At 41.5% G+C, this 26,807-nt stretch overlaps 1 protein-coding gene across 7 annotated transcripts in view; it reads right to left on the reverse strand.

The window, feature by feature from the left end:
• The window catches only part of tcf4 (transcription factor 4), a 230,504-nt gene that overhangs the window by 72,833 nt on the left and 130,864 nt on the right, over positions 1 to 26,807 (reverse strand). For 5 of the 7 annotated variants that reach the window (XM_079365223.1, XM_079365221.1, XM_079365228.1 and 2 more), the window contains 2 exons: positions 23,481 to 23,607; positions 21,574 to 21,623 (listed from right to left, as the gene is read on the reverse strand). In XM_079365223.1, coding sequence (XP_079221349.1) covers positions 21,574 to 21,623; positions 23,481 to 23,607 — 177 coding nt within the window. Of the gene's footprint in view, positions 1 to 21,573; positions 21,624 to 23,480; positions 23,608 to 26,105; positions 26,447 to 26,807 lie in introns of those variants that run through there. The other 2 variants (XM_079365226.1, XM_079365227.1) reach the window with 2 other exon arrangements.

A 26,807-nucleotide genomic window follows, 5' to 3' on the forward strand; every position in this document is an offset into this window, starting at 1 on the left:
GTTTTTGGATCAGTCTACAGCGAGAGATTTAAAAAAGATATATTTCTCCGACGGCTTGTTTACACTCTACCTTTAGGCGGGAATATAATGAGAACAGTTTCATTATTGCCCAAGCTGTCCATTATAAACACCCATCACAATCCACAGAACAAATGTGGGCTTCATCGTTGGCTTTACGTCATGTTGCAGCGCACAAACACTTTTTTTTTTCCCATTCTTGACTATTTCTGCATGTGGATACTTCCTGAAAACATTTGTATTGTAGAGTAGACGTAGCTTCTGGGTCTGAAAAGTAAAGCCAAGTGTCTTAAATGTGCAGTCTATGTTTTGGCCAGCAGGGGGCGTCTCAACTGCAAATAGAGATCTGACGTCAACAAGAAAAATAAAACAAACGTCACACTTGATTTATTGACATTAAAGACATTTTCCTGATGAGTTAATGTTCTCAGTCGCTTGTTTGGAGTGTTCTTTAGGATAGCATGTTGGGCATTTTGTAAACTATGGTCTCATTTAGAGTCAAACAGAAGTAAAGCTAGGAGTAAGACGAGGTGTGGTAACCTTTGCCATAGACGGTATCAAACATCGACGTAAACTCACGTCACCCATTTGTTTCTGAAGAGGCGGTATGAGGAGGAACAGAAACGATGACAAAGGATTCGCAGAATGTGAATGAATATCTCTGTTACTGCAACCCTGCAGGTCATCTCACGAGTAGTTTAAAATAATAATAAGATAAAAAAAAAAAAATCAACAATCAACAACACAAGGCTCCTGACAATCAGCTTGAAAACAGTGACAGTCAATTTAGAAATGGCCGTCATCATTCCTACATGTACATGACTTTGTATAAAAAGTTATACACACACTGAAATTATTAGCACATTGTGAATTGTGCATGCACTTTGCTGGTAAAGATATGGATGGCGTTAGCGGTTGCTAACCCTTTAGCCATCTCCGCTAAAAACGACCGTGCTAACATTGAGGAAAACTAACTCTCTATATGAGATGCTAATTGCAATTTTTTTTAATTAGTGAAGTTTCTCTTTTATAAATTATGAAATAAAAATGACAGTAATAGAGAGAGAGAGAGAGGGAGAGAGAGAGAGAGAGAGTGATACAGGCAATCCCCAAAACAGTCAGTGTTCAGTCTTCCAAATTTCATATTAACATCGTCATCATTCATCCTATTCAAACAAATAATAGACTCCAAAACAAGCGAGCAGACCTCCCAAACCTCTCTCTCCCTCTATCTCTGTCTATCTCTCTCTCTTCTTCTTTCGGCTTTAATTTGATTAAAAAGCGAGCTGCAGGAAGGGGAGGGAGGGCTGATGCACATCTAATAAGTGGACCATCTGTCTACAGCGCTGGCTCGCTCCCAGCATTGTACCCAAACCAGACTGCACGGTGAAATAGAGGGAGCGATAGAGGGATGAAGGGAGGGAGGAGAGGAGAGGAGAACAGGGGGGAAAATACAGCGCCCAAAAAAAAAAAAAAAAGTGACCCGGTTGGTCGGCGAAAGAAGCAGAGACAGCGTTTTTAATTTAGTCTGACGCTTGCTCAACAAACCTGCAGAGGAGACGAAGAAGAATGAAGTCGGGGAAGAAAGAGGGAGGAGGAAAGAGAGGGAGCTCAAAGGAGGGCATAGGAGAGGAAGATGGGACAAAGATGAGGAGAGGAGGATGGAGGGGAGAAGTGGAGGAGAAAAGGAGGGAGGAAGGGGGGGGGTGAAAAAAATAGTTCAGATGATGAAATAGAAGGGTGGGAGTTAGAAAATATAAAACAGAGGAAAGAGGGAACAAAAATAATAGTTGTAAGGTTGAAACCGGGAGGGAAGAAAAGAGGAGGAGAAACAAAGGTGAGAAGTGAAGGATGGAGAGCAGAGAAGATGGGATGAGAAGAAGGGAGCATTCAGAAGAAGAGGAGAGGGGGGGGGAAAAAGGGGTTAAGTGACAGGGAGAAAGGTATTTTTAAAAAAATCTGGTACAACAGGTAAAGTGGAGGAAAGGATGTAAGAGGTAACCTGAGCTCCGGAGGAGGTTTTCAAAAAGTGCTAGCTGGGAAAAGAAAGTCTGTTTAAAGGGTGAACACTTGGATGCAAATTTTGGAGATGTGTGAAGAGGGCTGAAGAGCAGAGGCAGGAAAGAAAATCCAATCTTTACAACCACCACAGTGGACCAACGTGCTGTACAGAAGAATACATAAAATACAGAATAGTTCAGATGAGCTAAAAAAAAAAACTACATATGGAATACAAACATAAATTACAACTGTGGGGGGGGGGGGGGGGGGGGGGGGAGTAAGGAAATAAACAACAAACATGAGTCATTGAACTTTCTACTACACTGAGTGTCTGCTTCTAACAGACTGAAGAACCTGTTGTTGGACTGATCTGACAGATCTTTGCTGTTTTATCTCTGAATAAAGCTGAAGGGGCCGGACGACATCACATGAACTCCACCAGCAATCTCCTGATCTCCTCCTACCGCCTCTTTTATCCCCTCTATCCTCTCTCTCTCACGTCTTCCTCCTCCATTTCTTCTCTCTCTCTCTCTCGTCCCCCCTCCTCAGCCTCCCTTCTTTCCTCCTCCTATGCTTTATACTCCTCCCTCCCTCCCTCCCTCCCACTTCTTTCCCCTTTTCACACATCGTCTCTCACTCCATTTAAACTCTGTCCACTTCCCTTAAATCCTCCTCTCCAAGTTTTCCTCCTCTGGTTCTCTTCTCCTCCTCATCCTCCCTCTCTCCTCCTCTCCAGTTAATCCCTCGTTGAATTATAATCTCACATTTCATCCTGATTTCACGCTGACGGGATTTTCCTTCACATAACAACACCCAGTTGTCAATCACTCTCTCTCTCTCTCTCTCTCTCTCTCTCGTTCGGCTTTTCATCCTTCTGTATGTCTCTCATTCTTCCTCTCTCTCCTTGTTGTCTGACTTTATTCTCATTTTCCTTTCAGCCTGCCGTCAATCACATTTGTCCTTCTTTCTCTCTCTTTTCTTCATCGTGTCCTGTTGGATTTTCTTCTCCTCATTTTGTCTGTTTCTTTTACAATCTTTCTTTTCATTTCCCTCTTCTTCTTTAATTCTATTTTTGTAATAGCTCCCTCTATTTTTCTCTCTCTCACACACAGAGCACGGCTGGCCTAAAGGCCTACCAACTCTCTCTCTCTCTCTCTCTCTCTCTCTCTCTCTCTCTCAGCACTTTGTTCTCTTTACACAGCCTCCTCCTATTGTGAGCCTTTGATTTGAGTCTTTTTATGTTGCAGGTCTGAATTTACAAATAATAAAGTTATCGACAGGATTGAAGAGTTGCAAGTAGTAAGCCACACACACACACACACGCACGCACACACACACACACACACACACACACACACACACAAGCAAGCACAGGCAGTAGAACATAAAAGCCCACGTAAAACAGAAACACTTGTTAGTGTTGTGGGCCAGATGAAGGTTAAAGGATTTTAAGAAAACAAAATGTCCCATCTGTTAACATGGAGGAGGCAGAGTTTATGATCTATACTGCATCCAGTCAGTAGGGGGCGCTCCAAATGCTTTGTCTTCACTTCTGGGAAGCTGACATTTTTTTTAAATGTGGCGACCTGTGATTGGTTAGTTGCTACAGAAGTAACCTGTCGACCGTACAGTAGAGGTGTAGCAATGTTTATCCAACCTGTCGTCTCAATCTGGACAAAAAAAATAAAAAACAAAAAATCCATCAAGATGGGGACAGCCACAACTCCAAACAGTCGGACAACAAACCAGTCGACTCTGTCATACTCACATACTGTACAGTTTATGCTTTAACTAGTCATCAGTGATGGGAACTCTAGAAACCGTACTTTAAAGTCACTCTTAGGATTATGGGTAAATGATACGTACATTTTAAAGTTGGAGTCAGAAGCAGCTTTTAAACACAACATTCAAACTGGGCCCCTCCTCCTGGGCTCGTCGTCCCCAGAGGCCAACAATCTCTGCAGGACATAGTGTGTACGTTTACAGCTTGGACCCACATTACTGCTGCAAGCTAATCGCTGGTGTTTGGCACCTGCTTGTCCAACAGAAAGCAGAACAACTCTGTGTCAGCAGGTAAAAGCCAACACAAGGTTTTCCCTGCAGGTTTTGGCAATTCGCCTTACGAGGATTTTTTTTTCTTCTCTCTTCTTTGCCGCTACGTCCACGTCCGTCAAGTTTGTCGGTTTCCCCTGCACGCTGTCATTGGCCGAGGGAGACACACTATAGCTCCCCGATCAGAAACATCAAGAGTCATCCAAAACAAACCAAAACATGAGAATCCAGTCAGAGGACAGACACACGTGTCCAGAGGCCATGAGTGACATTACATTTGTATGAGTCTTTGTTTAATAAAGCTACTGACTGTAATCTATGAATGAATACATTTATTAATGAATCATAGATATCTTTGATCTGTCCTCATATTAGGACAAAGTTATCAAGTTTGTAACGGTAGAAAATACAAAATGTTATAAAATGTCTCCTAATTGGTGCATGTTCACAGGAATAACAATGGAGGTGAAAATAAACAAGGCTCAGGTGTTGTCCACATCTGGCTCGGTGACAACATGATGGAAACCCTGATGGCTAAATCTCCAAACATCCCCACGCCAGATACAAACAAGATAAAACACACAAAAAAAAACAGTTTCTGTTAATGTGCTGCAGATAAACTTTTCTGACATTTAAACTGTAGAGCTCTGAGAGTTCGCTCAGCAACACTGGGTCTGATATCCCTGCAACACTGGCACACACCTGTGGACGTCCATCAACATGTCTTCAACCTGCAGAAATTCTAATAATGTGACAGATATGTAGATGTTTCCTCTCGGTGCATATCCTTGATGCTCACGCTGCTCCTTTAAAATGTCCAAATGAGAGTGTTAACACTCAGTATTGGTGTCCCATTACAGCTCATTGACACTGACACTTACAGTGACAGTTTGAGAGAGCAGGATTCAAGTCCCATTGGAAAACAAACTAAGGTGATGAAACCCAGGTCTATTACTCATGACTATGAGGCATCCATGTTTTTTTTTACTACACCCAATCACAAACTGTTTTTAAACTTGTGTCTAAATCCAACCAAACATTTTACAACATGTTGTTTCCATTCTGTGCAGGTATGATGATGTGTAGCAGTGCTTTGTGAGTAGAGAAGAACCTCCTGTCGTCCTTATTGGAGGGTGAGAAAACAAAACGACCTGATGGGTGGTGAAAGTCACGAGGTTTACACGTTCAGACTGAAGGGAGATTTTACCGTCATTATGTGTTCTGACACACTGAGATTTTAGCAGCGCTGTGTGCAGTCACAAAGGAAATCTAACTGTTGATGTTTTTTTTAAATAAATCAATGGGTAGATGTCCCTGGTGTTCCTAGAGACTAATTTCGTTTTCGATGAAGAAAACAGTCAAAAGTTAGCAGGATTTCTAGAAGCTAGCTAAAGACTCAATCACAGCGTCTGCAGGGAAACAATGTCAGATTGGTTTGCTGAATGTGACGATGGTTAGCAACACCTGCCTTTGATCCTGCTTAACATCAACATGCCTGCTGCTTGTGATTACACATAGCTTTGGTGGACTGGGTATATGCTAGTTTAACCTGTCAAAGCCTACATACAACTTTCCATTTTCTGGATCAAAATACTGCCAAACCGCCCCGCAGTGCTGGATGCCATCAGTCCACCATGCTGCTTTACATCTGGGGAGTTCAGTACTGCAGTTGGGCTCAGATATGCAGAGCTACTGCCCTGACTAGTTGGGGGCGACAGTATATGACCAACATTGCAAGTCTGAATTTATGAAACATTAGCGATTAGATAAATCTTGGAGACGACTAGCAATGATGGCTGCTTTAGATTAATGTCTCACGTTCTACTTTTAAACGTGCTGAACAATGAACATACAAGTGTGGAGTGAAATCGAAAAAGTGAGTCAAAATTAAAGTTCTTTGTAATGAGAAACATCGAACTTTAAGTAACTTTCCAATAAATGTCTTTATGGAGAAAAACATGGTATAAAAAAAACAGCAGCCTGGCTAAAACACATAGAGATAAATCAACGACGAATAGTTAAATAAACAAACAATATGGCTGACAGACTGAATAAATGAGAGGGAGAAGAAAGAGAGAGTTCTTCATTCTCTCTCTCTCCGGTGTAATCAGGGTAAAAACCTGACGTGGCCTCAATTCTGACGGAGAAAATCAGAAGCTAATTTTCCTCCAAAAAAACAAACTGAGAGACACACACACACACTATCGCGCATCCCCATACACACATGCACACAAAACACCAAAAGTGTTTGGAGAGGGTGTGTGTGTGTGTGTGCCTGGCATCCATCAGAACCACAGCTTGCCGAAAAAAAACAGTAAGCACAGTGCAGAGAGAGAGAGAGAGAGAGAGAGAGAGAGAGAGAGAGAGAGAGAGAGAGAGGAATGAACGAGCGCTGCTGCATGCTAATTATGTATGCATGATTTAATCTGCAACTCAATAATATGCAAATATATTCATATGTTAGTTTCTTAATTAAAAATGCAAAGCAGCCCTTATGGTGATTTTTCTGTGATTTTCCTTTCAGCCGCACAAACGGAACATTTTGAGAAATTCAACAAATTGGAGGGAAGCGCTACGACAGGGGGTTAAAAAATATCCGACTTCAACTTCCTGTTTGTGAGAATGAAGGAGGAGCTGGACTGGTTTATTTTAATCAACCTTTGTCATTGCACCTTACGGATGTGTTAAAGAAAATGATCTCAAAAAGAAATTAGAGAAGCGACTTTGAAAGGACGGTTTTGAAGTTAGCATTAATGCCAAGCGTGCCGCTCGTGTTTGTTCATGGCAACTTCTATGATTCTGAACTTCGACTTAAGAAACCAGAATTTCCACTGCATCTTAGATGAATCCCTTGTGGTAACAAAGGAGACACTTCATCTCAGACTGTCTGTCAAGGTTTCTAGACAGAGCTAATACTGTACTGCCTTCTTCATCTTTACATAGCCTTAAACATTTGGGGCCAACGTTCATGACTGAGGAGAAAGAAGAAGACGATTCAACATACCGCCATGCAATTGATTACGGCCAATGATGTTCGTCCATCCATCAATCCATCCATCCATCCATCCATCCATCCATCCATCCATCTATCCATCTCATCAATCCATCCATCCATCCATCCATCCATCTCATCCTTCCATCCATCCATCCATCCATCCATCTCATCAATCCATCCATCCATCCATCCATCCATCTCATCTTTCCATCCATCTCATCAATCCATCCATCCATCCATCCATCAATCCATCCATCCATCCATCCATCCATCCATCCATCAATCCATCCATCCATCCATCCATCTCATCAATCCATCCATCCATCCATCTCATCCATCCATCCATCCATCCATCTCATCCATCCATCTCATCCATCCATCCATCAATCCATCCATCCATCCATCCATCAATCCTTCCATCCATCTCATCAATCCATCCATCCATCCATCTCATCAATCCATCCATCCATCTCATCCATCCATCCATCCATCTCATCCATCCATCCATCCATCTCATCCATCCATCTCATCCATCCATCCATCAATCCATCCATCCATCAATCCTTCCATCCATCCATCCATCTCATCAATCCTTCCATCCATCCATCCATCCATCCATCTCATCTTTCCATCCATCCATCCATCAATCCATCCATCCATCTCATCCTTCCATCCATCCATCCGTTATAATGCTTACAACCCAGGACGGACAGCTGACTTTGGGATTAGAGTTGAGTATGCCCTTGAAGGATAGCTCAGTCTCTGGGGACTTGGGTTTGGAACCGCAGGGTCACCTGCTCAAGTCCCATTAGGGATCAAATCTAGAAATTGGAGCGGGTTGCTGGAGAAGTGCCAGTTCACATCATGACAACTTCCTAGCTGCCCTTAAGCCAAAACGTGAAGCCTATAGAGGGTTTGCATGTGACATCACAGTTGGCGGGAGTCAGTGCAGTAACAGCTAGCAAAAAGCTTGTACCGTGGTCCACTGTGTCTTTACGAAATGTGTCCTGTTTAACTTTCTTTTATTTCAGTAAATATTCATCAACCCTCATTTTCCATCCTCGCCTTCTGGCCGGAGACATGTCTCAGAGGAGGCGGAGTCTAGTTGCATCACTGCAAACCCACCATCTAGCAGTCCAGCACTTAAACCTGAGATCAGTGTCTTGGACCTGTTCTGGTTTGAGAGCGGCCGTACGTCTCGTTCAGCGCTCAGTTCAAACTGCCGCTGAGAGAAAGACCCGCTCAGCGCTTTGTGTTCAGGTATACTTTACACAGAGCGTGCTCAGAATGAAAACAATGATTAAAGATGAAGCTAATCCGCACCAGCAGCAGCAGCATGCGTTGCAGCGACTCAACAGGGTGTGTGTGTTTCATGTGTGTGTGTTCGGAGGCTGATATTCAGATCACTGAGACGCAGGCTTTGTTGAAGCCAGTGCTCTCATTAGAGAAAACAACCTGTTGTTTTATTGAACTTACAGCCTTTTTTCTTCTTTTTGTATTTCTTTGTTGTGTTTATTTTATTTTTTTTTTATCTTTTGCACCTTGTTTAATTTTGTTTTAATCATTTTTTTCCACGTTGATTTTTTTCCTCTTTCTTTTTACAAATATTCCTCTTTTTTTTTAACCTCTGACCGATTCGCGTGTACTTTTTCATCTCGAGTTTCACTCTCATGAGGACTGGGTTGTTTTTTTCTTTCATAAATGATTACATGTAAATGTGTGATTCCATATTTAAAGGATGCATAAACAGCATGATAATGCTCAAATGCATTAGGAGTGCCTGTTGGCCAACACACACAGAGATGTAAGCCATAATCTTTGGACACCTTCCTAACCCTCGGCAGTTTTTAGCAAATGTTTAAAAACTCTTTAACTGCAAGATATACTGATAAATATCTATCACAACTTTTATTTTATCATATTTTTTCTTAGTTTTTTTGTTTTGACAGGTTTGAATTTAGACCTTCATTTACAGTCAGCGGGCAGCGCTCACCAAGTTAGATGTTGCACTCTTTTATGTTATGTCATATTTTTCATCAAGATTCAAAAAGCTTATGAGCAGGAACAATTATCAAAATAAAAGATATGTACATTAACATATAAGGAGTACAAATAGGAAAAAAGTGACAAAGGCAGGATTGAGTTAAGAAATTTGGGTGTATTTAAAGTCATATTGAACACATTATGAGCAACTTAAAAACATTTTATCACCACAAATACAGGCAGATTTTTGCGTGTGCGTGTGTCACTATGTGTGAGTGATAACATGTGATATTCATCGTAGCCTTGGAGCAAATCAGAGTGCTGCTCTCTGCTGCCGGTTACTGCAGCCAAATATTTGGACTAAGGAATGCACAAGGGAACATTCACATCTGCAGGAGGCATTCATGTGTGCGTGTTTCTGTGTGTGTGTGTGTGTGTGTGTGTGTGTGTGTGTGTGTGTGTGTGTGTATGTTCCTGTGTGAAGGGGTTGAGGGAGAGACAGGTCTTTGTCGAAGCCAAATGTCCTCACAAGGACAGAAAGGCTTCACTTTGAGGTCATTTCATTGAAAAAAACAAACAACCTTTGAACACTGTGGAAGCTAACTCCTTTAAACCGCCTTGGCCACACACTCGCTAGCTCTGACAGCCAACATGCACCATTATAAGCTAACTGAAGGCTAGCGTAACAACAATTCAGCCACAACCAACAGGGGAACCCCAGACAACAAACACACAAGGAGAGTAAATAGACTTGAGGTTGTTTGGCGTTTACACCTCAGGTCACATGACCCATTCACACGCTGACGGCAGAGGCTGCTCTGTAACGTGTCCGTCTGTATTAGCTAATCAGACTCTTTAAAGACACTTATAACTGTCAGCATGAAAGTGAGTTTGACTTTGTGTGAGATGTGTTGCTACTTTAAAAAAATCAGTGAAGTGAAATGTGGACCTTGTATAAAAAGTTCATAGTAAAGGTTAAAACAAACCTTTACTGTGAGTTTTCTTTCGTTAAGCTGCACTGACCGTTTTGTAGACCAAACGTTGTGTTCAGGGTTTTTTCAAAAGTTGTATTTTGGAATGAAAGCAGCTCAAACGACAGACAGTCACTTTAATACACACATTCATGCACATAAACGGATCTGCCTACCTTGTAATTCAATTAGTCAGTTTCCCATCTGACACAAAATGGCGGCCTGCTGCACCAGAGTGGGACATTTCGGGGCTGAGAGCCAAGCAAATAGCTTACACGAATTCATGCGACACACATGCACAGAGACACACGAAACCAGCAGTTGTAATAGTAACATGTTAAACACAGTTAAGTGCATTGTTGGCATGAATGAAAGTGTACTGAGTGAAGAGGGCAGGCTGATCGTTTCAGGCATTTCTGCAGCATTTTGAAGTGGAACAAGTCATGGAAGCATCCGCACAACATAACTGAACACACAGCTGTCTGTGCGTGTGTGTGTGTGTGTGTGTGTGTGTGTGTCTCACAGTTTAACGATGAGGTCATTCCTGGCTAAAGCTGCTCTGTGAGTTTCTTTAGGATGAACACTCAAGTTGCAGCAGGAAATCGGAAAACTCAAGCCTGCCTCTTTTCTCTGAACGTTATGTTGTCCCAGAAAGCCTCAGAGTAAACCACACATTGCCCTTTTTTAGACTACTCAAAGTGCTTTTACGCCGCATGTCACACCCGTTCACACACGGGAGACAGAAGACGCTACCATCAGAATGAGCTAATCCCATTCAAACACATTCACACACCGCCAATGGAACAGCGGGAGCAATTTGGGGTTAAGAGCCTTGCCCAAGGACACGCCGGACGTGTGGCTGGAGTTGGGGATTGAGCCTGCAACCGTCTGTCTGAGTGAAGCCCGACTCTAGCAAGTGATCCACAGCTGCCCAGACGATGACAATAAAAGTAATATGATCATTTTTATCGTGTTGCATTCTTTGTTTGGACAGACCTGTGATAGCTGCGGTTTGCTTAAACATCCTCAGAGACGTCGGGCGTCTCTGAGGCCACCTTATTGTTTCATATCCAAACACCTCAGAGAGGAAAGGTGCAGCTGAAACCCCCCCTCTGGTGTTCACAGCCACTTCAACACATTGTTACCAGTATGCTAGCTTCACTTGACACCTGCAGCATGAAGCATCGTCTCCATGGTGACCTGCACTTTACATCAACAACAGCATTCGTACAGGACAAACTTTCACCACCAAGCAATACTGCACAGATGAGGCTACACAAGACGGTATATTCATAATAAAGATTATAATGGTTATATTTAATAGTTCAATAATGATACATTCCCCTTTAAACATACAGAGCTCTCTCTCTCTCTCACTCTCTCTCTCTCTCTCTCTCGGCCCTCCCTCCCCGTAGGCTCTTTCTCATCTCATCTTCTGCCAAGGCCCGGTACAACACGGCTAATTTGAGCAGCATGCTAGCACACGCAAACACACACTTCATGTTCAGCAACACTTCACACAGGAGGAGGTGAGGTCGACGTGTGTTTCTATGTTTTTCAGATTGTTGTTACAGAAAACCTGCAGGCAGTTTGACAGTGAGACAAAAAACTGACAGAGTGGACATGACGTTTATTTTTTATTTATTTATTTATTAAGATTCCTCTCTCTTGCATTTCCTCAAATGCAACAAAGGCTTCAGATTTTATTTGATATCAAAGAGAATTGACACGAAAAAATACCCCTCTATTTTCTTTTTGTTTTTTCTTTTGGTGCATTTCCTCATCACAACTTTCCCTGTTTGTGTGTGTGTGTGTGTGTGTGTGTGTGTGTGTGTGTGTGTGTGTGTGTGTGTGTGTGTGTGTGTGAACAGTTAATCTTTTAACAATAAACAGCATCGTGTGGATCAACTGCAGGAATGACATCACTATACGACTACCTAGACAATTAAAGGAGTTAAAATATTAAATTAAATTTAACATATTGTTTTATTTTAAATCATTAACTGTGTGCATGATAACAGAATGCATGGTTGCATTTTTACATTAGAGGAGACAACACTTCCAGCTCTCTTCTATAATTACAACTTTTATGGACGTCCTTGAACGCTTCTGTATAATATTTTAATAAGGGAATGAGGGAGTATTGTATCGTAGAGCCCACGATAGTTACATGAATGATCACTGGACGAACATGTGGATTGTTGGTGAATAACTTAAACAAGCACACAACAGAACACACACACGTTTGTCAATCAGACCGTCCACAAGCAGCACGTTTCAAAGTCTGCAGTACTGGTGACACCGAGGCTCTCTGGATCCTCCGAGGTACCTGGGGCCGCCTGCAGGGGGCAGTATAACTCACCAAACTGCTTCCCCCATCACACCACTCTCTCTCCCTCAACCCACTCCCCCCGTCCTTCCTCCACCCGCGGCCCCACCGGGGACCGCCGGCTCTCCTACTGTGCCTTCTGCAAGACCTGGCTTAATTTAATTAACGCTGTCGACTTTAAACAAAACCACATCTGAGCCGAGGACAGGGAGAGGGAGAGAGAGGGGGAGAGAGAGAGAGAGAGAGAGAGAGAGAGAGAGAGAAGGACAGAGAGCGAGAAAGAGGGGGCAGGAAATAGCCAGAGATGAGAGCAGATCGACCCGGTCAGACCGCACTGAGGATTTAATCGGTTTAGGGTTTTGAAAAGATTACGCTTTTCTTGTTTCCTGTTTTTTTTTTTAATTTAAAGATGCAATAAAAGTGAGAGCTGAGGATTCCTTCTTTTAAAGAGTAATATCAAAGGAGATGAAGGTTTGTTTGCAAAGGGAGACGGGGACTCTTTACAGTCTGGATCCTCTTAAAACTAGAAAACTAAATGATGATCTTCAGGTAAAAAGAAAAGTGATTGACTGGTTTCTCATCTCTCAGAGACTTGATTGCTTTGCGTGTGTTTTACAGTTTGATCGTTTAGATAATAAAATGTTTGATTTTGTGTCCTGCTAAAGTGACCAATCAGAAACAGATGACATTTTTAATTTAAGATAAAAAATATCTTCAACATTGTTCAAGGAAGAAATAATGAATAAAATATTTTTAAAGCAAAGTTGGTACCTTTAACTCAATGACACACGATCCTAGTTTCCCCTTTTTTCTAAAGGATGACTGATGGATATAAATGTTTAGACGAAAACATCGGGGCGAACCATTTTAAAAATTATGTGACAAAGAGAAACATTTTACAAATCAGTTTTATCTTCAAAAATGTATTTGTGAATCAATTTTACTTTGACAGAATTTAACTGAGAAGACCTTTTGCTGATAGATTTTCTTAATCTTTAATCGTCGAGTTCGTCCCAGAAGTTAAAAATGTTTGAATATAATTATATACATTTTTTGTAAATATTAGAAATTTTAAGCAGCTTGAATTGTTTTGTTTTTAGATGGATTCTCGTGTTATTCAGTGAGTGTTTAGAGGTTCATTTAGCACGATATGAAACCATAAGAATCACTGTTATCACTGATAGATATAAACAGGCTTAAAGTGTAAAAGAAGGAAATGCTTCTCAGAATTTTAACCTTTAATTTCCCGATCAAGCCCAAAGTAAAATCCTGTAATTTCTTCTTCTGTCATCATAACAATAAAAAATAAAATCATCTCTTTTAATATCTAATTAAAACACACTACAGCAGGAATGATGTGAATGTAAGACCTGGGACGTGTATGATCAGGATGTTTGTTCCTAAAATGACTGAAATCGTTTTAGATTGTATTTTTTAGATGACTGTTTTTTTTTTTTTTCCAATAATGGAAGTCTAATTAAATATCACAGTGAATCATTAAATCATATGTTCCTCCATTCTCTAACCTCTTCCTTTCTTTCCTTTCGATTAAACGATTGATCGTTGCAGCTCAATTCCAACCACATCCAACCAAACTTTGGCACACCAGATATTCAATGTGAAAATGACAACGTCAAATAAGATCCATACACCTTCAGAAAGCATCTCTGTGATCTGATCAAGCTCAAAGTTTGTCTTCTGAGCAAAAGTGTTAAATGACACTTTTCTGCTGCTGCTTCATTTGTAACACCTCAACGTGTTAACCCCTCGTTGGCTGAAATCAATCAGACGCACGCTTAAAGGCTGGGCCGAGTGTCACAATGAGGGTGTGTGTCTACGTGTGTGTGTGTGTCTACGTGTGTGTGTGTGTGTGTGTGTGTGTGTGTGTGTAGAAATAGAAAAAAGGCTAAACCGGAACATTCAGTAGGCTACACAAATGTTGACACGTGTATCATTTTATTTCAATTCCCTTTCATGGGTACATTTTTGTGGTTCCATTACAGCCATTTTGGGGGATATTGTTGATCTCCAGTACATCTGTGTGTGTGTGTGTGCGTGTGCGTGTGCGTGTGTGTTTTGTTGATATTCAGTCAGCATTAGCAAAGCTCTGAGGACGAGCAGGAGACTCTATCAGCATGAACAACAAATTAACTAAAACAATGATATCTAAAAGAAAAAAAAAAAGAGGCTGTTTGACTCCGAACACCAACAAAGAGAAACAGCAGCGAGACGGCACTCTGCAACCTGCTAATGTTAGCAACTGATGCCTAATTTCCTTTTGATTACAAAGACATCCCACGCTCTCCTCTCAAGTGACGTTTAATTGTTTCTCAAAGTAAATCATCAACTCAGCAAACTAAATTTGACAAACAACAATAACAAACTTGCAGCGCGGGGAGACGACAAAGATGAGGAGGAGGAGGAGGAGGAAGAATTAATTAAAAAAAGGAGCCATCGACTGCAGTGGATGTGAAACAGAGAAGGAAGACAAGATAGGACTTTTTTTTGCCTTAAATGATGTGTGTGTGTGTGTGTGTGTGTGTGTGTGTGTGTGTGTGTGTGTGTGTGTATGTGGGGAGCACGTGTGAGGGCAGCAACAGAACAAACACAAACACACCTTTAAACGCACTAAAAGGACACTTTTCTTCTTTCTAAATTTATCTATCGAGGTGTAAAAGCAAACAAGATCCAGCAGAGCGTGTCCATACCCCCTTTGTGAGAGTCATTAGAAAGGCAAAGGAGAGGATGAAAAGCTTGCGGTTCATAGTTTAAGGACTAAAACGGTGCTTACAGTCTCTTCAGATTCTGCAGACGAGGCACGACTTCATTTAGGAAAATCAAGCTCACACTATTCCTTCTAAAACGATCAGTCAACAAACTCAAAAAAGAAGAAAATGACATTTTATTTTGAGCTGCTTATTACCAATAAACTCTCATTCATAACTTAAATTTCACTTCTTTTTGGCAATGATGTCATCAGATGAAGTGCATACAACCTCACAGTCAAAATAGCTTCTCTTCAGATGATACTAAAAAAGGCTAATATGTCTACTGTATATCTTCATGACTGAAGAAGTCTGTGTACTTTCACTGAAGGAGAAAGTTAGGTAATGACCAAAGCGGTTAACTGAGAGTCAGAGGGACGTCCATGTAGCGTGACAACAGAGAGCACATTTACATTCACATGTCAAAGAAATGGATATGTGATTCAGGAAAGATTATTGTTGCTATCATCGATCTTTAAAAACATGAAGGTTTGCGTATTTCTGTATCAGTGCTGTTGCTGTTCCTGGACTGCATAAACAAAAGGACAGCATGCCTCTGCCTCCTTCAGTGAACGGGATGAAGCCAGAATATCCCAGTGATGGAGTCCGCGTGGAAGGGATCGCCGGGAAGAGCTGCGGTAATGATGTCACGTCAGACTTTTCCGTTTCGAGCTCACACTCGACACATTATGGATGTTTAAGTGACTCTTTTGTTTACATTTGACATTTTTTGATCTTCTCTTTAAATCTGGAGCGTTCAGCGCAGCAGGAGTCATATTTGCTAACAGAGATGTCAATCAGGGCATTTTTTACAACAGAGCATCAAAGGATTAAAAAAGAAACTAGAAAGAATAAAAAAAAGACCTCGTCCAAGGATAATGGAATAAAAACGATACTGAGTTTGAGGGGGAAAAAAAGGAGGCGGGGTTAATGAATGTCGCCTGTCAGCAGGGGGAGCTCTAAATGTTTTGGCTTCACTCCCAGGCAGCTGTTATATTTATCTACAGTCCACAGGAAACAGAACATTTAGAATCTACTGTTTTCTGACATATTACCAAAACAGGAAAGAACCAATCAGAAGGCAGGACTTAACGTTGGGATAAATTTGATTGGATTTCTAGCTTTGGCAAAGCTTTTTAATTTGGTTGAAACTTAGTAAACACCCCTGACTGCAGGATGAGTCATCAAACATTTTACAGGGAGTAAATAACAGGTTTTTGTTTTTATTTTTTAATTTAGCCAGAAACTGCTTTATTGAAATCTATTCATCAGATAAATTAACATGACTCTGTGAAAACACTGGGGACTAAATACTGAATCCATAAGGGGACTCTTGTTTCTTTATTTCTTCCAAGTACATAACAATGTTCAACACTTATATTACAGTGGCTGAAAGATTCAAATCATGATGTTTAATGTGAGGTAAAGGAACCCTCAGGAAAAAACCAGCTCAGGCTTTTTAAAGAGATGGGAGCAAAAACTACTGAAGTGAAGAGAAATATAAAGTGTAGAGGTACAAGACAAGGCGGATAAGGATTTGTTTGTTGTGGGAATCGTGTAAATCTTTATGTAAAAGGATCTCAGAATAAAATCATGGAGCCGGAGATAAGCGCTGTGGAACATGTTTACATTTAAGCAAAGCTAGCGCGGCTCGTTTAGTCAAATCAAGTAACTTGCGCCGTCCTTGTGGGAAATGAAGGTTAATGGTTGTGGTTTGGGTGCTGCAAAGCTACAGACAGCTCCAACAGAAAGCTTTGTAAGGACACAAAGATACTTTTTTTTAACGACCTTTGTGAATACATCTTTATTTCTGTTATTTCTGACAGCTGAAAACTCATTCAAACCTCATCTGTGCACAGGACGAGGACCTAAGGGAAGCCTCCTCAAGTCCAGCATGGTCTCGAACTCTCATTGAACCAGCAGCACGTGAGCTTTGTATTCAGATGACCTTAAGTTTACAGTTTGGGGTCCTGGCATGTTTGAACGCACCGCTGAGTGTTCATGCTGTTTATCCATAGCTCGTCCCGCGAGAGATTTTGGCCTCTGTGTGTTGCCATAGAACCCCTCACTCCAACACACACACACACACACACACACACACACACACACACACACACACACACACACACACACACACACACACACACACACACACACACACGTTACAGACATTCCTCCGTGACGCTGTGATTGTACTCCGACCAGCAGGTGCATGCTGAGCAGACGGAGAGAGTGTGTGTGTGTGTGTGTGTGTGTGTGTGTGTGTGTGTGTGTGTTAGATCATGTCTGCAGTAACACTCAGGTCACCATCAATGTTTCAAAGACAGCAAAACAACAACAGACTTCTATATTTCCTTTTCTAAACTTCTCTGTCTTCTGTCACTTTTATCTGTTTTTAACAGAAAAATCATTATTCCAAAAACAATGATTCCAGCCAGCTCATTAAGATCAAGTTTAAAAAGCCTTTCTGTACCGTCCAACGGGTTTGACATTATGTGTTTTCAAATAAACAAATCTCACTTCACGGCAAAAAAATAAAATAATAATAATTCATCAAAATACTGACAGAAGCAACAATTTAATACTCTGGATTATTCAGGAATAAATCTGGAGTTAAGCACTAAATGCAAATAATAAAAAGTGTAATTTCAAAAAATATATGAGACATGAAATTATTGAGATTTTATTTATAATGATAAAACTGTGTTTATAGTATATTAATGTTGGGATTGTTGTAGTCTACAGAAACTGTTCCATTATCAGTCATAGCTCAAAACAGGGAATAAAGGAGGGGAATAAACTGTTGAAAAATGAGAAACAATGTCAGAAAACACACATGAAGATGTGACATGAATATATGTTTTATATAGATTAAACTCAGATTGAACATTTTCTTAAATAATGAGAAAAATCCAAATTAAATGTAGAATCTGATCACTCTTTAAATAATCTGAATCTTAATTTTGAAATAAAAAGAAATGAAAAGTCTTAAAGGATGTTAAATTCACACACAGAAAAAAAATCCCCAATTATGATCTTAATATTCAGACTTTATAAATGCTTACACTGAGGAGTTATAGAGTTACATTTTCTGCATTGAAGATGACAACAGACAAACAGCTCTGTCAGCTGCTGAGAGCTGCATGAAAACAGCCTCGTCGAAGCCGCTGTTGGCAGCCGCTTCGGAGGCCGGACCATCGAGCGAGCGAGAGAGAGAGAGAGAGAGAGAGAGAGAGAGAGAGAGAGAGAGAGAGAGAGAGAGAGAGAATATTTCAGAGACGAGCGATAAACTCTGACCAGACAGCAGGATGCTGGGGCTTAAAAAACAAACAGAAAAACTTAATGAAAGATGTTCATGAGACTGATGGGAGTCTGAAACGAGCAGCTGACAGAGTCGCTCTCTACAACCAGGATCTAACAACCTCTCAGAAGATTTCTTTACTTACGAACACAGTTTACACAAACAAACGAGTGGATTCACGTCTTTCTACAATATTACAACTCATACTCAGTTAGCTGCTAGCCTATGCTATGCTAGCTACGTTACGCTCGCTCCTCTTCCTCTTGATGTGAGCGACAGTGAGCAGGCGGTGATCACTCACATCACAGAGGAGGAGACGTGAGGGTGCAAAGAACAGAGATCCAAAGCCCGGTTCACGTGAGCGTCAACACGAGACAACACAGAGCTGACCTCCAGGTGGGCTGGACAAACTCACAGCACGTCTGATAAATGAACCTGAAGTCAGGTTGTGATACATCCTGCATTCAGAAGCTGATTACAATCAATTCTCAAAGCTGATTTTAAATCTGGATCTCAGGAGGCATAAGGTAAAAATAAACGACCCAGAAGTGTTGGACAGAGCAACATAGTCTGCAACATATAATGAGAATATTTGCCTTTTTACCGATGTAGTTTGACACATTGAAGGAGAGGGAAGTGTATGGGCACACATGAAAAATTTGCTTGTGAGGCCGGGCAAAAAAATTCCGGGTACAAGTCAATTTTTCTCGGGATCTCGAGACATGACGTAAAAAGAGCTGCACGGAAGACGGACACAGCAAAAGAAGCTCTATAATGCTAATTTATACATAACTGTCAGTGCTACACAAAGTCCAACCCATTCCCTACATCAACAAAAGAGCGGAGCAGAACACTGTGGCAAAGAAAGAAAACGTACTCGGGGGGGGGGGGGGCTGCAGGGGAAGTCCGAGTGAAACATGTCAGCTTGTTGTTCGCGTTCACACATGCAGCATTTCAGGAATCTTGTGCAAGTGAGTGTGAAATCCCCAACAGAATAAAGACAACCATGAACCTCCACGTCAAGAAAGCTCTCGTTGCATTAAATCGTTTGTTTTTTTTTCCCCTGTCCATCATGCGTCATTGTCGAAACATCATTCAGCACTAGTTATGAGCTTAATGTGTTTTAGAGGAAACTTCAGCCTTGTCTCATTAATTTGATTTTCTACATATTTTTAATAGCAGTTACAAAATGCTGAGGACTTTCTCTGGAGGCAGCGACATGAGCCCGATCGAATCCTTCTAAAGTGAGTTTATGATTCTTAATGTCGGACAACGATCTGGACTGAAACAGACTTTTAGTGAAGGAAAGACTGATCGGTCATCTTTACAACCACCAGACTCCAATAACAAAACCAGACATGAAACCTCCAAAAACACACGAGGCCGAGGTTTAGATCTCCTTCGATTGTTTCCTTTTTTTTGGGGCTTATTTGTGTTTCTGATGTGTTCAAAAGGTTTGTTCATATCCGAGGACGTCAATTTGTTCACACGTAATAACAACAAATCAGTCAGTACGAAGTTCTGTCAGATAAATTACGTCCTTTGTCGATGGAGTCTGCTGGCTTTGCAGAGAGCGATTTAATAGAAGAAAAAAGATTTATTTACTAAATAACGTTACAGCTCTACAAGTCTAACCAATAAATATGTAAACAAACTCATATTAACAAAATGAAGATCTTATTGAAATAAAGCAGCAGCCTCTATTCTCTCATTCTTCTACTAATCACACAAAAAATAGAAAACACATCATGCTAATAAAAGAAACCTCGGCTTCCTCCCTTCTTTCCTCTCCTTGTTGCCCTTTCGCCTCCTTCCTCTCTCCACCCTTTGCCCCCTCCCTCCCTCCCTCCCTCCCTCCCTCCCTCCCTCCCTCCCTTCCTCTGCGAGCTGATGCAGACACCGAGAGGAGCAGGAAGGAGAGGAGGAAGCTGGGGACAAAGCGGGCCGAGGCCACAGAAAGGCGGACTCCCGCCGAGCCAAAGAGGCGTCTGACACGGCGAACATTCAGTCGTCGTTAACAGGCGATTAATGAGGTCAGCGGCGGAAAGAAGGGGGGAAAAAAAACTCTCCACATGTGAAACAGCTCAAAGTCGAAATCTGAAATAAATCTGATGAGCACGAGAGCGTCTACTCCGACTATTGTTTCAAAAATCTCATTTATCGTGAGGATATTATACAACATGCTCACACACATCCTTTAATGATTAACTCCATATTGTTGTTTTTTTTTCAAGATATAAAATCTTTGTTCTATTTTCTACAAACAAGAGTCCCTGTTTTTTATAGTGTTCAGGTCTTTGTTTGGCATTAAAACCTTTTCGGCTGATTTCCTTCAAACAGACAGATACACTCATACACAATGAGAAGCTGGACAGCTGTTTGTGCTCATCGCGGCTCCAACAGCAGCTTCACCTTCACCTCATTGAAATTCACAAAACCTGGCAGCAAAGTGTGGCTTTCTTTTCCCTTCCACAACTTCACGTCTGTCACGACTTTTGTCCTTCAAACCCGCTTCAAAAAAAACTGAAACCCAAAAAGCAGCCAACGAATGTCAGAAACAGCTCGAACCCAAAACGCTTCAAAATGAACGAATGAATGACTCAACCCGGTGACAACCGAAGGGCTTCAAACTAAACCACTGTGTCGGATTTTTGGGGAAATGCGGATGACGTGAGCGTTCAATCATTTAAAAAAAAAAGAAGAACAATAAATGTCTTTTTGAATTGCAGATTCATTATTCTGGCGTGAAATTCTTCCACTTGATTCCCCCGAAAAAAACACAAACTGACAACAAAAAAGCCGACAGCTGTTTTTGTCCGGCTCGTCTCCGTCAGCAGCACCTCAACAAAAATTAACCCAACCTGGCAACGTGTGCAGATTCCTCTTTTCTGCACAACTTAAAACCAGCTCAGCGAATCCAAACGTGCAGAGGCATCAGCAGCCTTTTTTACTGCTCCGACACACACACACACACACACACACACACACACACACACACACACACACACACACACACACACACACACACACACACACACACACACACACACACACACACACACACACACACACACACACACACACACACACACACACACACACACACTCACACACACACACAAGCAGTCGTCACAAAAAAAGGGAATCTTATCACTTACTGAGGACGGCAAGCCGGGAGGGACCTTCCGCACTTTTTTTGTGTGAACCTCTGAAAGAGAGAGAGAAAAAAAGACACAAAACAATACATGAGGGTTTAACAGGCCAAGAGGCTTTTATTTCTCTTAAAAGGAGCTGCTGGTTTGATTTGTTTGAATTTAATCGATCGGCCCGCCGAGGAACGAGCGAGGCCACGTTTCCCACCGCCGTCGATACGTTCACAAAGAAAGCTTTCAGCGCAAACAAGCGGCACACAGAAAGGTGCCGAAAATTAAAAGACAGAACACAAAAAAAGCGCCGGGTTGATTTCCCCCCCCCAGCCCGCCCTGCTTTCTGCTCGATAAAAAGGAGGGCAGCTTTTTGACACATTTATATTATTTTTCAGGGTTCCTCTCAAGGAGAGCGAGGGAGCGCTCCATCAGCCGGGGAAGGTGAGACTTTGATGGAAAAATGAAAAAGGCATTTTTTTGGAAATTGGCCCAGACTCGTCTCGTGTTTGAATTTGTTAGTGTGTGTTTGTCCGAGTGTACGGTTGTGTCCTCTCAAGGCTAACGGTCCCAAGGCTACAGCGTGGCCACCATTGTGCTTGACTTTAAAAGACTTCCCTGTATTTGTATTTTCTTAAAGTCCCATTTCAAACACACACACACACACACACACACACACACACACAAAGCTCGGCCTTCTGTACATATACATAATAAGAGCCGTGTTAGCAGAACCACAGCGGCTGAGGATCCTGGTTGAATTGTTTCCTCAAGGTCAGGGAGATTAAAGTTCCAGTTTGTATGTTCACGAAGTCAAAGCTTATTTATTATTTTATTTTTTCACTGGTCTTGTTTCATTAAAAAAAGTAGATTTACTACAAACGTTTCTCTCGGTAAGCTGCACATCTCGAGTGACCTCTGCACGAGGTCAAAGGTGAAAATGAGCGATCGATGTGTCTGTATTTGTATAGCTCATGACCCTTTATACCAGAGCAGGTAAAAGGCCTTACTCTGTGTTATATACCCGACATGAATCCATCAGCAAGAAGCATCAGTATAAAACACTTCCTGTGCATTGTTCGTACAAAATCAACAAGGACATAGAAAAACATAATGAATTAAATGTGTTTATTCCTGCTGTTTGGTTTTAGCTGTAAATGTTCAAATCAAAGCTGACACTGTTTACAGCTCGTCTGATCTCAGTGTTTGAGGTTGATTCACCTTTTTTTAATTTACTTTAAAATCTCACATCATCACGTCGTTTGAATAAAGCCGACCTTTAATTAGAGACGTATCATCGACACTGACAGTGATAAAAGAAAACATTTAAAAAAGGACGAGAACACGTCGTGTTGTAGTTTGACACAACAGAAGCCCTTCACCTCTGACCACACACACACACACACACACACACACCTACACACACACACACACTCTGCGATGTAGCGTGTAGTGGTCAGTTTATGAAGTGCTCTGTTAGCTAACCTCTTGTTCTGTCCATCACTAAGCTGCTGCTGCTGTGAATTTGACTTTTACACTGGATTACTTTTGTGTTATATTGGAGCTTTGTGTTTTTATGTTAAATTGTTTTCTGTTTTTTTTTTTTATTCTTTTACAATATTTTCATTAACTGATCATAACATTAACACAAAAAATCAACTGAAGTTATCTTCTTGACGGTTCATTTATTGCTGGAAGAAAAGTCTGAGTCATGTGTTCCTCTAATCTAAAAACGTGTGTTTCTGTATTTCTTATTTATTGGAGGTTTATTATTTACACTTATTATTCTCCCTTTGTACAAACTGGAGAGTCAAACTCTAATCTCTAAATCTAATCTCCCAGGCTTGAAGCTGTTCAGAGAGATGGACTCTTACTGTTTGATCAAATAGAGAATCAGTCAGTATGTGTTAGCAGCGTCTCACCCATAGTGTCCATAGGCAGCGTTCTCCTCCTGGGGTTGGCGCCGTAGTGCTGGTAGTACTGACCCGCTGGTTTGGTGGGCGATGCCGCGCCGGGACTCCCCATTCCCATCTCACCTCCCAGTATAGACTGGTGGAGAGACACAGAGACAAAAGAGGAGAGAGAGAGAGAGAGAGCGACTGTTAATCATGAGCTCTGAAGATCCACCCTCAGTGAGGACGATAAAAAAGTCAAAACAAGCGATTCAGGTACTTTGAAAAAGGAGCAGGAAAATTCATCAAGCAGGACAAAAGTTGTTTCTGCTTTTAGATGAAGAAACATTTATATTTGAGAGAGTATTTATAGTGTGTTTGTTCATGTCACCTGACGCAGTATTAAAAAGCTGAAACTAAATTCAGAGAGTTGTTGTGTGGAGAAGTTGAGTTAAAGACCTGAATGAAGACCTTCACTCAGTTGAGCGTAGTAAAAAATGCAGCGTTCACACATCACAGGACGTTCGATGTTAAGTGGCCTGCAGCGCGTCAGAGAACCAACTTTCCACTTTCTGTGACTAATCTGCAAGAAAAGTCTCTTTTTTTCACCATCAGTGATCTGAGAAGTGAGCAGGGCGCACGCAGAATGAGACGCTGCAGCCAGACGCTCAATCACAGGTTCAAGAGGAGTGTCAGAGTCCTTGTCCACGCTGTGCGTGAGAAGAAAAGGCCGTTCAGATGTAAAACCATAAAATGACTCCAAAAATACAAATGTAAAATTGTTTGATTGAAATTTTAATTGATGTACAAAAAAAGACGCTGTCTCTATCCAATATAATTTCTTCTTCTTTTAATAAAATAAAATAAAATAAAAAAAATCACAATATGTCTCGTAGAAGAAAAAAAATTGCAATCTCTTTTTTTACTGATATCATTCAGCCTTATTTGAAACTCACTGTCATATTGACTACAGTGATGGGTTTAAATAAAGTTATTATTGATCACTGCATGGAGAGGGAAGGTCGGCCATGTCTGTGAACCCTTCACCGTGTGCTCTGCATGGCGTGGTCACTAATGGTACACAATCAGCAGCACGTCCGGGACGTTGTGCGTCTGTATATGTGGCGCAGCGTTTGGCGAACACTGGGACAATGGTGGCGGGAATACACTCCATTCAAATCTGCGATTCAGCGTCTGCCTCTATAGCGTCGTGCCGGTGTGTCTGTGACGGCTGCAGCGTTGCCTGTACAGTAGCAGCACATTTTTACACACAGTGGACACACACACACAGACGTTAGCCTCCATTTACTTATTAAGAAATCCCATGAATTCAAAGTGTTTACATGATTTATTTTTTACGTTGCTTCCAGCGGCTAAACGGTCATTGGCAATGAAAGCCTCGAAAGTGTAAAATATTTATCAAGAGTCAACAGAATTGTAAATTTGGTCCAGGCGAAGGTCAATGAAATCTAAAACCCAGGACGAAGGCAGAAAGCTGAAATGTTTAGAACAACAATGATGGCACAGATATTTCAATCCATGCACAGGCCAGTCCGACTGATCCTGAAATATAAATCCCAGAAGTAAAGAGGAGCTGACACATCGAGGGGAGCGGGGGGTTAAATGTGGTAGTCAGTCATGTCTTCTTCTTCTCTTTGGGTCAGTAACTATCCTTTCATCATTTCTGGGAAGCTCCAACATAAAAGACAGAAGGGCCCGAAAAGCAAACAAAGACTTTATTTCATGTCGAGAAAGTTGAATGTAATGGATGGATCTACAATGCCAGTTAAAACTGTTCAATGTGAAAATCCCTCCCATCAATACAATCCATTATAAAGCAGCGAGCATGTCAGTAAGAGGTGTTTCTTTGTGTGCCATTATAATGTCCATGTGTTCATTCTCCGTGAAGGTTAGTGTGGAAAAGTCATCGTCTGCCAGTTGCATTAATTGCGCGCTATTTTGTCCAGCACTGGTGAACCACCGCCGCGTCTTCCTGTCGCCACGAGAACGACACCTCTGCGTCTTTGAATGTCTCATTTCACTGTGAGGACAAACTGCCGGACAGCTCGGAGGACGGAAAGTAAAGTCCAACATATGACATCAAACTTCCACTTTAACCGTTCGCTCAGCTGCTTTTATTCTTTTTTCAACCCGTTACAAGTTCCTTTTTTTATGCAGTAAAATGTATGCTGTATCCTACGATTTAATGGAGCTTCCATGTTTTCTTTCAAAATAAAAGCAGGCTTCAAAAGCTGTTAAAAAATACAAAATAAAAGCCTAAAAAAAGTGTTTTGAAACATAAAATTATTGAGTTTAAACGTGCAATTAAAATGCAGTCCATCACTATTAACTATTACAACTTAGAGAATAGTTTGACAGTCCAAACTAATAATATTCATACAAATCCGTTGGATCGGATTTCTTCTGTTGATGTGTCACAGGATAAAATAATATCAACTTTTCAACCTGATTAAAACTGCACACATGTAAACATGTAAAACAAAATCATAAATCTACATTTTATTTTGTTCAAGAGAGTTAGGCAAACAGATCAAATTGTCTTTCAGAAAAAAAAAAAAAGATTATGTCCTCATCAACACTTAAACATGCAACACTGAAGGTTGACGGTCAAAAGGACAAGTTAAAGATAACTACCCGATGGGCTTTCTGTGATGGTATTTACCTCCACCTCATGCTGCTCGACGTGGACTCGTTCATCTCACAGCTCCACGTCCTTCTCTAACTTCTCCTCTGTGCTGCGGTTTTCCTCTTCCTCCTCTAACCGTGACTCTGTTTACGACTCAAACTTTGCAAACCGCTCACACATTGTCCCGCTAATTAAGTTCAATGATTCGGCAGCAACAAGTGGCGTCTGGGCCGAGGACAGAACGTGAGAATAAAGGAGGGACAGAAGGAGAGACGGACGAGAGGGTGATTTCTTTTAAGAAAGTTTGAGAGGAGAGAAGAGGTGAAAAAGAACCTGCCCCCCCCCTCCCCACCCCCCACTCCTCTTCCTTTAAATAGACTCCACTGCTACTCCTTTAAAGGGTGCATCCCCCCCCAGCTTTCTCGTTAAGTAATTAGTGCGCTGTGTATTTAAAGCAGAGGGTGGAGGAGTGTGTTTGCAGGGGGGGTGGATGTTTTTTGGGGCTAATCTGAATTCTGATCAGCGCGTCCGTCCTCTCTGTGGCCTGAAAACAAGAGTTAGCTTGGCGCTGCCGGGCCAAGGCAGGCTTTTCTCATGCTAAACAGGGCCTAAGTAGGCCAATTACAGGGCCAGCCTCGGTCTCACAGCCATTCTCCCGCTTAAAACAAAAGGGCCCTTGTCTTAAATAAAGTCACTCACACATACACAGA

This window comes from Symphodus melops (assembly GCF_947650265.1).
Source record: "Symphodus melops genome assembly, chromosome: 16".
Classification (NCBI taxonomy): domain Eukaryota; kingdom Metazoa; phylum Chordata; class Actinopteri; order Labriformes; family Labridae; genus Symphodus; species Symphodus melops.